The following is a 14532-nucleotide window of genomic DNA, read 5'->3' as shown; positions in this document are numbered from 1 at the left end:
TAATCCAAAATTACGGTCATTCCTAGAACGGCCGCTTAGCCTTGTTACATGGTGTGTTTGCCGAAGACGCTCACAGATTTACTACATCCCGGATGCGGCTGTAATACCATAGTCCACCTCCGGTCTCTGTAGATTTCTTTGTAAACTGGAGTCCATAAATGCGGATGGAAAAAAAGTCACACCTTTATTTTAACTAGCCGTGCGCAGGAATGGAAATCACAGGCATTTGCACATCATATGGCCATTGTGGAGGCTGTTTTGAAAAATCGTTTACTCTCGACACTAATCCAAAATTACGGTCATTCCTAGAACGGCCACTTAGCCTTGTTACATGGTGCGTTTGCCGAAGACGCTCACAGATTTACTCATCCCAGATGAGTCCACCTCCGGTCTCAGTATAGATTTCTTTGTAAACCTTGGTGATTTATCGCTTGCATCTGGAAGGGTCCATAGGCTTCCTCCGACTGCTTATGGCACAGAAAAGTGGCGACCACAGTCCAGACCAGGGGTGGGCAAACTTTTTGACTCGAGGGCCACAATGGGTTCTTAAACTGGACTGGAGGCCGGAACAAAAGCATGGATGGAGTGTTTGTGTGAACTAATATAAATTCAAAGTAAACATCATTACATAAAAGGGTACGGTCTTTTTTTTTTTTTTTTTAGTTTTATTCATTTAAAATGGGCCGTAGTTTGCCCACGGCTGGTCCAGACCATGAGATCCACGAGGGCAGACTGCAGTTGTCTTATTTGCTGCGGAATACCCCCCAAACCTGGCACAGTTCCTGGCCCAGAGTGGGTTCAGTGAATATTCTTGAGATGAATGAATGAGATGGGGCAGATCTCCCCTCTGCCATTATAACTCACCCGGTTAAGAGGGAAGGACTAGCTCTGTAACATCCTCCCTACTCCACCCCTCTGTACTAGAGTCTGTGAACCCTGTGGCTACTTAGCATGCGGCTGTTGGGGAGAAATGCCTGGGTACTCAACCCGGGCCAGGGAGTGAAGGGGATTATTTCTAGTGAAGGAGAAAAGAGCTGACCCTCCCTGCCCTCCATTCCATGGTCTGGTGAGGAGCCGCTGTACAACCGCCCCTGTCATGGAGGGGTGCCTCCTGACCCACCTGCTGTGGGCCCCAGGCCTTCCTACCTGGATTTGAGGGTGATCTGCATCTCTTTATAGGCGGAATCGCTCTTGGTTTGTTTCAGCATTGACGAGACACTGCAAAGCAAGAAGAATCTCTTAATGAGGCACCAGACCTATGGTGCTCCTGAGGACAGACCATGCCCGCCTTAGACTCCTTAGGCTCCTTAGACTCCCGGGCACAGGAGTCACCTGGAGAGACTGCCGAGAATACGGATCCCTGGGCCATGCTCCCGGGGATTTGCATATATTAGGCCTGGAGTGGGGCCCTACCCCGGAAGCTGCACTTAAAACCACACACATGCACACACGGACACACACACCCTCACTTTTGATACGTATGTGCAGGGAGCACATTTGAAACCTGAGAGTTTGTCAGCATACTGTGAGGTAATGCCACCGGAAGTGCTTATTAAAAGACATGGTTTCCACCCAGCCAGCATGCCTCCCTGGTTGAGTGTTGACCTATGAACCAGAAGATCATGGTTCGATTCCTGGTCAGGGCACATGCCTGGATTGTGGGCTCGATCCTCACTGTGGGGAGTGCAGGAGGCAGCTGATCAATGATTCTCTCTCATCATTGATGTTTCTGTCTCTCGCTACCTCTCCCTGAAATCAATAAAAACATATTTTTAAAAAATACGGTTTCCTCTGGAGATTCTGATCCAGTGGATCTGGGGTGAAGACCAGAAATTTGCATTTTCCACAAACATCCCAGCTGATTCTGATCTTTGGGGACCTGTGGAAAACACAGCTAGAGGAATTTAAGAAAGGGCCATCTTCCTAGATGATGTTATGATCTGAATGTTTGATTCTTCTCGCCTCCCAATGCATACAATGAAATCCTACCCCCCAAGGTGATGGTTAGGAGGCAGGGCCTGTGGGAAGCCATGAGATCATGAGGGTGGGGCCCTCATGAATGGGATAGTGTCCTTCATAAGAGACCTAGGGAGCTAGCTTGTCCCTCTGCCATGTGAGGCCACAGTGAGAGGACAGCGGTCGGTGAGGCAGAGGGCCCTTACCGGACACCAGATCTGCCCGCACCTCGATCTTGGCTTTCCAGCCTCCAGACTGTGAGATAGAAATGTCTGTTGTTTATGAACCACTCAGTGCATGGCATTCTGTGATAACGGCCCAGATGGACTAAAGACAGATGACAGAGGGTGCTCCGGCCTTGAGGCTGGGGCCTGGCTAGGTTGGAGCCCCTGGATTCCATGTCAGCCTTGATGGGAGCCAATTTGATGTCTAAGGTGAGGAGAGAATCCTGATTCTAGGGTGAGGAGAAGCCCTCACTGCCTGCGGCCCCGGGAGAGATGGGGAGATTTTCCTCTGGAGGAAGGAGGAGGACGGGATATTTCAGCGGGTTCTTGCCCTGCAGCCACGGTTATTTTATCATCAAAGCGGACACAGAGGCCACGTGATGAGTGTCGTGCGGACCGGATTCTTGCCTGGTTTTGTCTTTGGCGACCTTATGCAAGTCACTCACCACCACTCTTCTATGACTGTGAGACGGAGCGGTGGAAATGGTTAATAAGTGCGTCTCGTCAAGGCGCAGCGAGGACTGTGGGACACCATGTGTGTGAACTAAAGGTCATGGCCATCACCACCAGCACGAGCATCGCTGCCACCTGTTGCACGCTTGTGATATGCCAGGCACATGCTAATATGTGAAATGCATTATATCTCATGAAATGCATAGAAATGACTCATTGGAGTAGACATTACGTCCATAACAATCATCATAATACTTTACCAGGCTGGTATCACTGAGTTCTTACTGCAACCCTTTGGGATAGGTTGTCACTGAGCCTCATTTTACGGAATGGGAATCAGGCTCAGAGCGGTGACACAACTTGCTCAACATCACACGGCAGTGAAATGATGAGGATGGAGATGGAGATGAACCTTCGTCTGTTTGGTCCCAAGGCCAATGCTTTGTTGCTGCCCGATCTCATTTGATTAGAGGAGGAAACGGAGGTTTGGAGAAAGGCTGAGGGACTTGTTCCAGAGCTTCAGGGTTTGCACCGACTCCAAGCCAGTGTTCACCGAGGAGTTCTTACAAAGGGAGGAGGGGCCTTGTAGAGCTGACGGCCATCATTGTTGTCTCTTTAATGCTGAGGAATCAGGAAGGCAAGGCCTGGGGGGCCAATGCTGCCTCTAAGCCCTGATGCGAATTGAGGCAGCAGCTGAGAAATTCATCACTGCAAGCAGAGGTGAAGGTGCTGGGTGAACTGTAATTACGGTGACAACAATAACCAATAAGTCATAGCCAGCATCTCAGTGGGCTGAAGGCGATGATGAACCTCTTCTGGTGCCTCGTTTACTTTCAGCAAGTAATTTGCGTATTGGGAGGGACCTACACCCGGGAAGGGAACTCCAGCTCTAGCCCGTGTGCTCTCCGAGGCTTTCAGAGGCCAGAAGCTCTGTGGACAATGCTTCCCACCGGAAGGAAGACGCTTCAGGTTCAAGTCTGACCCTCTGAACCAGTGCCACTGGTCGCCGGCTTGAAACTTCAAGGATTCCTGTGACTCCTGGGATAGACACGAGACTCGGTGAGGTGGCCTCCAGGGTCCCCGGTAGACTCATGCCTCTTCCCATCCATTTTTGCTGCATTTCAGTTCTTTGAAGGTGCATGGTCCCTTGACCAGGTTTGCATATGTGTATGTGTTGCCTAAAGTGCTCTCCCTTGCCACTCCCCAACTCTGCCTGCTAGCTCCTTTTCATGCTGCATTCAAAAACCTCAGCTTAATGTTTATTCTTGGAGGCACCTTCCCTGATCACCATTCCAGACAAGACCAGATACCCGTATTATTTACTCTCACAGGTCTGAGCTTTCCTGCCAGAACCCCACCCTCTGTAATTAGCACACAGCCCATACACTTTCTTAAATATTCGCTAACAGAATGAACGAATAACCTTATAGAGAATGGTTTCTGGAATCAGAAAGCTCTGGATTCAAGTTGTGGTCTTACGTTCATTCGCTGGGTGACCTCCAGCACGTTCCTTCACCTCTCTGAGCCGCATATCCTTATTTGTAAAATGAAGGTACTAGTACCTGCCTCGTAGGGTGCATGTCAGAACGCGGGGAGATGATACCCATGGGAAAAGCACAGTGCTCTGTGCTGTCGCAGAGAAAACGCTCAGGAACTGGGAATGTTACCGTTCTTACTCTCTGTGCCCAGGGGTCGCGAGAACATACCTGGGTGCTGTTTTTTGCACCTCGGAATCCATCATGATCGTCCTCCGGGCCTCCTCCCGAACCATCTCCAGGAGCTTCTGCAGATCTGACGGGAACATGAGCGCTCACTGTGTGGAGGGCTCCCTTGAGACCGGACTGTGCCGGACGGGGCCCACCCCCAGCCTGATACCGCCTCTGCTTCTCCGGGCTGGGGAGCCGCAGAGGGATTGGAGCGGGTCCAGAAGAGGTGGCGCACAGCGTCTGGGAGCTAAGTGAGGTGTGGAGCTTTAGACACGACTTTCTGGCTACAGGTTTAAAGGATGATGTTCTGTAGAAACTGGGCTAAAGGAAATGTATTGTTAACATTGTAAACAGAGACGTTGATGCCCACCGGCTGTCTCCCCAGGAGAAATAGCTCAGCGTGGCCCAGGTTGGAGGGTGTATTTCTGATCCCCACGGGGGTAAAGTGGAGGGTTCCAGGGGACAGAACAGGACCAGGGAGCCCCTGTGTCTCTCTTCATCGAGTCGGGTCAGAAGGGGAGCAGGAGGGGCTCCTGACATCTGGCTTCCAGGCAAAGCGTCCGGGCGGACCGGTCAGCTCGCGGGCAGGACTTACTGATGTGGAGGTCCTCGTCGGGCCTGGTGGAGGACGATTCCGTGTCCTCGATGTCCTTGTTGCCTGCTGCCTGGACGGTCACGCTCGGGGGCTCATCCGAGCCGGGGTTCACGGAGATCATGCTGCTCAGCGGGGAGGACCCTGCACTGGCCCGGGACAGGCTGAGTATGGAGCCCCGCCGGCTCGGCTTGCGGCTCGTGACGCGCTGTGTAGGAGTTTTGAATTTCTTGATCTGAAGGAAAGAGGGAAGAGAGAGGGATTTCAGAAAGGAAGGAAGGCTTGACCCGTGCGACTCAGCGGTTGAGCGTTGACCCATGAACCAGGAGGTCATGGCTGGATTCCCGCTCAGGGCATGTTCCCTCCTTGGATAAAGTAGGCGTGTGACACAGTGCCCTCTTTGTCTTGACATTGGCCAAGAGCTGGCTGGCCTGACAGAAAGCTCCTCTGCTCCCTGCCACCATAGGAGAGAGGATGTCCAAGCTCAAGGATAACGCCTCTTGCTGTTTCCCCTGGCACAAGGAGAGTTCCCGACTCTAGAAACCAGGTGTTTTTAGATCAACGTCATTTTTGAAGACTAGACAGGTTGTGTCCTGGGGGCAGCCTGGGGTCCTGCAGTGAGCACTGGACTCAGAGCCAGGGGACTTCAGGGGGACCTTGAGCAAGTCACTCGGCCTTGCCTCAGTTTCCTCATCTGTGAAACAAAGAGGAGGGACTGGGATGATCTGAGAAGAGCTTTTCATATCTTCCTTGGGTAGGATTTCATTTTGTGCTTCTGAGTTGCCATTAATTAAAATTCAATTAATAATCCCAATCAGGAAATCCAAAGTGAAGGGCTGACACTCCTGATTAATTGAGAGTCGGGGAATGTGACAGGCAGGCTCAGTATCTCCCTTGCCCTTTATTGAGCTGACTCTCTCTGAATTGACTTTAACCCCAATGCTTCCTCTCTGTTGTTTGTATTCCACTCAAGAGCTGTGTTAGCCCTGACCGGTTTGGCTCAGTGGATAGAGCGTCGGCCTGCGGACTCAAGGGTCCCAGGTTCGATTCCAGTCAAGGGCATGTACCTTGGTTGTGGGCACATCCCCAGTAGGGGGTGTGCAGGAGGCAGCTGAATCGATGTTTCGCTCTCATTGATGTTTCTAACTCTCTATCCCTCTCCCTTCCTCTCTGTAAAAAAAAGCAATTAAAAATATATATATTTTTAAAAAGAGCTGTGCTAACCAGCTGCTGTGTCACACCTCAGTAGGAACTGCAGGGATTCCTTATACTTCCCGAGAAGTAGGGGTTCCACACTGATGGCTCATGGGGAAACACGTTTAGCTGCCCAAGATTTTACAAATTGGGGAGATTTTTATAAAAAAACGGAGGCTGTTGGTCTCTCTTAAAAATGAGAAGCCCCCGGCTTCCATCCTCACGTGGCAAAATGAGCTAATGCTGAGCAGAGGCTCTTCCTGTAGCTGGGCTGGAGGATCCTGTTGGCCACAGACCTCCCCCGAGCTGTGCTTTCCTCAGCCCTGTTTGTTTACTTAGCTTGCCAGGCTCTCATGCTCGCTGCCCTCGCACCATAAGCTCTACACAGAGGGAAGAGCACCTCTGGCTGTGTGGGCTGACTGGAGCCTCTCTTTCAGTGCTCATCAGACGGGTGGAGAAACCGAGGTCAGGAGAGAAGAAAGGACGTGTCCACTGCCACACAGCGAACTGAGTCCCGGGGGCGGAGCGCGGTCTCCTGATTCCCAGTTTGGCACTCCCCCACCCCCAGAGTGGACCACGTTGTGGCCCAGAGCTTGACCCACAGACTTGCCCCCGGGGAATTCAATTTTGTGAGAGTTCACGTGCGGTGATTCATTCTCTCCTCCTCCGATTTCCCTTGTGCATGTTCCCGAAGGGTTTTTGTTAAAGGTTTGTGGCTCCTGCTGCTTTTTCTGTGCAACTCTGGAGACAGATGCACACGCCATCTCCATAGCAACTTTCTGTGATAAAAACCAGCATTCTGACTTCTCAGAGCTATGAACACCCTGATGAAAGAGCAAGAAATGTCGAGACTCTTTATGAGGGCCAATTATAATCAGGATACCGTGGAGAATATGCATTCCGAGACTCAGCGTTTCATAAACAGTGCTTAATAAACAGGCTAGGATTAACTCCTGGCTCTGCCGTTACCCAGCTGTGTGACCTCATGCAAGTCACTTAACCTCTCTGAGCCCCTATTTTCTCCTCTTCCATCTGGATCAGAATAGTGCCTCATGGGATTATTACGAGGACAGACTAGCTTCCTTAGCACAGAACCTGGTCCATTGCAATGATGCTAAAAAGTGGCTTCTAAAAGTTGTATAGCCACAATAATGCTTGGCACTTGAACATTTTTTTAAAAAAATATTTTTTATTGATTTCAGAGAGGAAGGGAGAGGGAGAGAGAGATAGAAACATCAATAATGAGAGAGAACCATTGATGGGCTGCCTCCTGCATGCCCCGCACTGGGGATTGAGCCCACAACCTGGCATGTGCCCCTGACCGGAATCGAACCTGGGATTCAAGTTGTGGGCTCAAGTTGAGTCCACAGGCCGACGCTCTATCCACTGAGTCAAACCGGTTAGGGTGGCACTTGAACATTTTCAAGGTGAGTGTGTGTATTGCTTGCTGGGACCCTTTACTAATGGGAAGTAGACAGGGATGAGCATCATACCCATTTTGCAGGTGAAAGGAAAGGTTCAGCAAACTCTCTAGTTGTATGCTCTCTCAACGACTTTTACATACCTAATATCATCTGTCATTATTATTATTTTGGTGCTTTGTTGAGTGGATGAGTTTGGGAGATTTTGGGGTTAATTGTTTTTGGTGAAAAGAATAGACCTCTTGATATTCTCTTAATAAACACATGTTCTGGTTTATAGAAAACCCTGTCTGTTGAATCATTCACTTATTTTCTGTGTGTGTGTGTTAGAGATAGAGATAGATAGAGAGAGAGAGAGAGAGAGAGAGAGAGAGAGAGAGAGAGAGAGCTGACTATTATTGAGTGAGTCCATTTCCTTCTGGTGACATCCTATTGAGCAGCGCCATGGCCACCCCTCCCCTTCTCTGTGATATGGTGTCCAGCCAAATGTCATTTCTCCTCTAATCTCCAGATGACTATCTAGGCAGCAGTTCTCAACCTGTGGGTCGCGACCCTTTTGGCAGTCGAACAACCCTTTCACGGGGGTCGCCTAAGACCATCCTGCATATCAGATATTTACATTACGATTCATAACAGTAGCAACATTACAGTTATGAAGTACCAACGAAAATAATTTTATGGTTGGGTCACAACATGAAGGAACTGTATTCCAGAAGGTTGAGAACCACTGAATGTGGTTCTGACCTTCCCTCACTCAGAGAACCAGCTGGAAGAGAAGAACCCAGTGAGAGAGAAGACTGGAGAGAATGCCTCCAGCACAAGGAGGGGTCGGTCACCAGATGGCAGAGTCGCACGCGTCGTCTGTTACCTTGGGTGCCGTGAGGAAGTGCTCCCACCGCTGTACCATGGACTTGTCCTTAATGACTTTCTTTATTGTGCTCTTGCTTCCACCTGGGTCCCTAAGTGAGAAACAGAAACAGCTTAGTGAGTTTTCCAGTTCGAGAGTCTCGGTTTATTTTTTTATTTATTTTATTTTTTAAAAATATATTTTATTGATTTTTTACAGAGAGGAAGGGAGAGGGATAAAGAGTTAGAAACATCGATGAGAGAAAAGCATCGATCAGCTGCCTCCTGCACACCCCCTACTGGGATGTTGCCTGCAACCAAGGTACATGCCCTTGACTGGAATCGAACCCGGGGCCCTTCAGTCCACAGGCTGATGCTCTATTCACTGAGCCAAACCAGCTAGGGCGAGTCTCGGTTTATTACGAGTCCTTTTGAGAAATGCAGTAAACAGAATATGAATGGTGGTTGGTCTCAGTGATTCCCCCCACCCCCCTCCATCCTGTATTTGTGAAGAAGTGGGAGGGACAGTTCTCCATAACTGGTCTTGCGAGTGAAAATCAAGATTAGGGAGACTACTGCTTACTCTGTCCATCCACCCAATCCATCAAATCCATCCCATTCATCCAATCCATCCATCCCTTTAATCCATCCATCCAGTCCATCTAGTCCATTCCATCCAGTCCATTCAGTTACCGAGAATATAGGTAGAAAGCTTTGAAAAAATGAGAATACTGGTAATATTTACAAATCTGGCTACATTTGGTGGAGTTTTCACAGTAATGTGCGCTCATGCATTAAATAACCATCCATCTATCCATCCATCCATCCCATCCATCCCATCCATCCATCCCATCCATCCATCAACCCATTCACCCACCCATCTCTCCAATCCATCCATCTAGTCCATCTGATCCATCCCATTCATCCAATCCATCCATCCCTCCAATCCATCCATCCGGTCCATCTAGTCCATTCCATCCAGTCCATTCCATCCATCCATCCATTCATCCATCCATTCACCCACCCATCTCTTTCTCTATTCCTCTTTTCTCTGCAGAAAGAATTTTAGATGGCTGGGATCCTTTTAATCATTTGGCTGGCTGTCACCTGGAGTAGACGAGGGCCTTGAAGGAATGAGATGGTTAGACCAGTTTGACGGGGAGAGGCACTGACAGGGGTCTAGAGTTATCAGGGGCTGCAGAGGCCAGTGGTGGGAGGAGATGCTCAGATATTGGAGGCAAAAGGTGATCAAGACCAACCTTACTTAAGACTGGCTTCTCATGGCATGGGGAGAGGACCAGAGGCCTTTACCAGCCTAAAGGGGGGGGATGGGTGTGCACTCCTCACTGGCAGAACCTTGCTGGGCACCTGCCAGCTCATGGCTACGGTGCATGAAATGTGCCCAGACACCAAGGTGGAAGTCAGCTGGGGAGCGGGGTGGGGCTGTGCCTCAAGCTTTTTGTAAGACCTTACGTTTGATTACACAATAAAAAACCCTCTGAATAATTAACAGTAAAGCTCATTTAACGTTGGTTCTGCTTGCCTCTCCCCCGAGTAATCAAATTAGGGAATATTTAAAATCCAGCCAGAGAAAGGAGCAGCAATGCCTCAGTCCTGTAAACAGTATTTAAACTGGTGGCACTTCTGAAATCTGATTTCAGGCTCACCAACTGGAAGCGGAGCTTCCTCCTTGGAGCGTTTCTTTCCACAGGGCGTTTTGCCTGTTCCCTTTGCTAACACAGCCCCCCCACTGGGCCTCTAGCCTTCTTGAAGTTCAAAAGCAACCCCTTCCCCCTTTAAAATTAAATCCGGTCCAAGCCAAGCTTTTAAAATTTTAAATATTCGGGCCGATTGGGGAAGATGGAGGTTTTCTGTTAACACCGACTTCCAAGACGACTCAAAATCTAATGCATCTTCAGGCAGCGGGCTAAATGAGCTAACAGCAAGCTTCCCAGCGATCTTAAAGCCCGGTGCCTGCTCCTGCAAAGCCACTGATGAAGAAAGGGCCTGGTTCGACAGAAGCAGCCTCTCTGTTTCATGTTCAGAAGCAAATAAATCAAAAGGGAAGATTAATAGGGGGAGGAAAAGAAATAAACCGTCGGAGCTTTGTCGTCCACCGTGGGCTGACTACCCACCTTTCGGGAAAGGGCAAAGCCATTGGTGCCCCTTGCGGTAGCTGGGTGGGTTGATCGTTATGTAGTTCACCAAACAGTCCCAGGTTTTCAGGCTCCTAGAAGTCAGGTGTCGCACCGTGGCTTGCTTTGCTCAAGCATGCATGAGAGAAAGCGACATGTGCACTTAGGGTGCCGGGCCTCGAGGCGGAGCCCCTTTTCCTGCCGGGTGGATGGCGGAAGCTTGCATTGAGATGGAGCTCCTACCAGCCTGGGCCTTTGAGCGACTCTGATGAGCAGAGAGCCCCATGTCGATGACATGCAGGGTGAGCAAGGAATAAACTTGTGTTGTGTGATGCCACCGAGATTTTGGGGTTGTTCATTATGGCAGCGTAACCCTGTTTACCTAATTGATGCCCCTGACTTACTGTCTGTGACCTCAGGCAAGTCTCTCTGAGTGCCAGAACCAGAAAGTGGTTTAAGAGTCAGGCAGACTGGCTGCCCCCACTGCTTCCTAGATGTGTGTGTGTGTGTGTGTGTGTGTAAGTTATTGAGCCTCTCTGAGCCTCAGTTTCCTCATCTGTAAAATGGGGTGGTATTAGCCATGTGGTGAAGGTGCAATGGAATGAGGCTTGCTAAGAACTCGGTGAAGTTCCTTGTACAGAGAACTGAGTACAGTTAAGCTATTCAGAGCAATATCCCTTTTTCAACAGAGATCTTACTGTGGCGTGGAGGAGGGGCTGTGGGGTGGGGGACGAGATACCAAGGCAGATCCACTGGGGCAGAGATGGCTGTGATTTCCGGACCATAATTTCCACCTGCTGACACTTTGTGGGAGATTCTGTTTGCTGGGAATCCAGGGACAAGGGCACCCAGCACTCTCCCATCTCTTTCCAGCACATTTTGTTCCTAACGTTCACTTGAAGATGTCTGTCCACTGTGGCAATCAGAGTCATTTCTCTCAGATACTTCACTCTCTTCTGAACCAAGTTTCACCTTCTTCTCTGAGTGGGAAGCCTGTCGTCTGGTTTAGGAGGCGTCGTGTGTCTGTGACCCAGATGGAGAGTGGAGGTCACCGCTGATTTTGCACCAGGAAGAGGACAGAGGTCAAAGCTCTTGGGATCACCACGCAGGTCGCCCTGTCCTGCCTCCTGAGTGAGGGGTGCATGCTGGTCACCCTGCCCTGCCCCCCACTCCTTAGAGATGCCACTTGGGTAAAGGACTGGAGGAATGTGATTAGAGCCGTGCAGAGAGGAGGGCAGAGAGTTCACTCAGATGTCACCTCTTGAGTGAGTCTTCTGCACCCCACCTCTTCGTCACTATCACATCACCCTCTCGGCTTCTTCATGACCCTTAAAATCCCAAAGTATCTTGACTATTACATGTTTGTCTGTGGCCCCTCCCACCTCCCCTGGAACAGAGCCTGGAGAGCAGGGATGTTGTCTCTTCTCCCAGCGGCGCCTGAAAACAGCAGGTTTGAGGGAAATGAGGCTTTTCAGGGGTGGGGGCACCTCGCAGCGGAAAACCACTTCAGTGTAGTAATTGCTGTTGTGTGTGTTGTTCAGAACAGGCTACACTGCCTTTTTGTAAGAGTGACAGCCTGGAAAACACTTGAAGTTTGATTTCTTTTCTAGCCTTAAGTCTCACAGAGCGAACTGCTCTTCAAACAGGGATTTTAATCTTGAGCAGCCGTCCTACAGGGAGCATGCATTGTGCTCCCAGACCTCGGACTGAATGCTCTATGCATGTTCTCTCAATCCTCACAACTCTTCTCGGTCAGGAACCCATTCGGTAGGTGAAGAAACAGAGGCCCAGGCCTGCTAAGTGACTTGCCCAAGGTCACATTACAAGGCAGGGCCTGGGCTCATCCAGGTCTGTCCGATGCCAACGTCCTGATCTTCATCCCTCCGATCCATCTCGGCTTTAAAACGTGCAGTCGAAGATTTGGGGACATTCTCATTATGACATAAGGGTGGAACATCACAGGTAGGGATTAAGTGTTAACCCCTTCCCCAATAATTTTTTTGTTAAAAACGTTTCTTTTTCAGACTAATTTTTTTATTTTGGTTCTATATAGTATTTTTGATGCTGGTTATGAAAACAGTTTGTAACTCGTCTTCCTATAAACCATATTTTTTTACCATATTTTCTTAGTATACTCGTCGACGACTGAAAAAGAACATTTTGTGAAAACGAGTATACACGTTTCTGCCGGGTTAAAGAGAAGAAAGTTGCCCTTCGCCTTTCTTGCCAAGTAAAAAGGTACTTTCTGGCACTTTCCAGGGAACTTAACCCCTCTCCCCACCCCCCTCCCCTGATTTGCTAAATTAAAAAAAATCAGTGTCAGGAAGCGCTGTGCTGGAGCTGGCCCACAGCGGCTCACCAGCGCTGCAGTGTGCGCCTCTTCCCAGCTGCAAGTTCAGTGACACCATGCTGCTCAGCCTGGACGCAGCGCAGCAGGACTATTTCCACCGCAGACACGGACACAGCCTGACTGTAAGTCATGGCTGCTCCCGCTGGGAGAACCGGTTATTATCCCTTTACCTGCAGACACTGACCCCGAAATGAAACCACCACCAGGAGCAAGTCGATCGCTAGAAAACACAAACCCCACAAGTACCCTGACTGCCTTTGGGAATCTCTGCTGCCAGGCGTGGCTGAGGTTCTGCCCCGAGGAGTCACAGTAGAACCTGCATGGCCTCGCAATGTGACCACAGGTAACAGCTCTTTTGGTCACAGTCTGGGCACATTCCCAAAGCCAATCAAAGGAGATAAAGACGGTTCTTTCTGTTTTCTTGGCCCCGATTCTGCATGATCTTTTCACCTCAGTTTGGGAGAACGGGCGCTCAGCTGTCAGAGGAAACACATTGCCGCTGGAAGCTGGCTTGGGGAGATGAAATGCTATTAGAAGTCCATTGGCCGAGGGCCCTTTTCTCAGAATCTAAGCAGTCAACTGTGAAAAAATTAGATGTTGCTTTGACCTGGAAATTCGATTTCTCAGAATCTAGCCAACAGAAATATCGCCAACAGGGTTTAAAGTGTGTGCACGAGGACGCTCCGTGCAGCCCTATTTGTAACACAAAAATTTGAGAGCCATCAATAGAGAAATGGACATCTAAATTATGGCCCATTTGTACCATACAATACAAGTATCCACTTAAAGGAATGTGGAAAGTCTTTAAAAATGTGAAAACTTGGGCCCGGCTGGTGTGGCTCAATGGTTGAGCGTTGACCTATGATAAGGAGGTCACGGTTTGATTCCAGGTCAGGGCACAGGCCCAGGTTGTGGACTCGATCCCCAGTAGGGGGCGTGCAGGAGGAAGCGATTAATGATTCTCTCTCATCAATGAAGTTTCTATCTCTCTCTTCCTCTGCCTTCCTCTCTGAAATCAATAAAAATATATATTTTTAAAAATGTGAAAACTTTGTAGATACCATCATGAAAAGATGTCCAAAGATGTTGTAAAAGGCGGGTGGGGGAGGCACGTAGAAAGCAATGTGTAATATGATCCCATTTCTGTAAAAATGCATTTCTGTATGTATTTATAAGGGGAAGACATTAGAAGGACTCACCTCAGATCTTCAGAAGGAATTTCTTCTAAGGAGGAAAATGAATTGAGGATTGGGGGGCGGGATGAAGGCTTTCATATTTTATATACTGCTGATTTTTGGGGGAAAGTTTAATAGGAATAAATTATATTTATTACTTTAGCAGTTTTGTTTAAAGAAAATATTGTGGGAATTGTTTCAAGGCTGTGATTTTCAGGAGGCACAAAGATATTTTGGAAATAACTAGGATGCCTTGGTGGGAGTGGGAGGAGGCCCCGGTCTCCCAGACCCCCAAGCCTCCGTTTCATTAAAAGCTCCATTTTGAAAAATTTGCTTTACATTCTTGGGGTTTCCATTTCTTTTAAAAAAGGATTTCTGCTGCTTAAAAAGGGGGTGGTGGTATAAACCACTACATCGAAGGAAACGACAGGTTTAAATTGATCCCAACTGAGAACAGGGAGTCCATTGGAGTCACTGGTC

General features: G+C 49.1%; 1 protein-coding gene across 1 annotated transcript in view; it reads right to left on the bottom strand.

Moving 5' to 3' along the window:
* CCDC60 (coiled-coil domain containing 60) overlaps nucleotides 1–13008 on the bottom strand; it is a 21308-nt gene extending 8300 nt beyond the window's left edge. The window contains exons 1-5 of the mRNA XM_006770340.1: nucleotides 12887–13008; nucleotides 8415–8526; nucleotides 4935–5166; nucleotides 4340–4424; nucleotides 1147–1218 (exon numbers count right to left, since the gene is read on the bottom strand). Of these exons, the coding sequence (XP_006770403.1) occupies nucleotides 1147–1218; nucleotides 4340–4424; nucleotides 4935–5166; nucleotides 8415–8526; nucleotides 12887–13008 (623 nt within the window). The remainder of the gene's footprint in view (nucleotides 1–1146; nucleotides 1219–4339; nucleotides 4425–4934; nucleotides 5167–8414; nucleotides 8527–12886) is intronic.
* Between the last annotated feature and the right edge of the window lie 1524 nt (nucleotides 13009–14532).

This window comes from Myotis davidii, unplaced genomic scaffold (assembly GCF_000327345.1).
Source record: "Myotis davidii unplaced genomic scaffold, ASM32734v1 scaffold803, whole genome shotgun sequence".
Taxonomy (NCBI): Eukaryota; Metazoa; Chordata; class Mammalia; order Chiroptera; family Vespertilionidae; genus Myotis; species Myotis davidii.
This window is presented reverse-complemented; position numbering and strand designations above follow the sequence as displayed.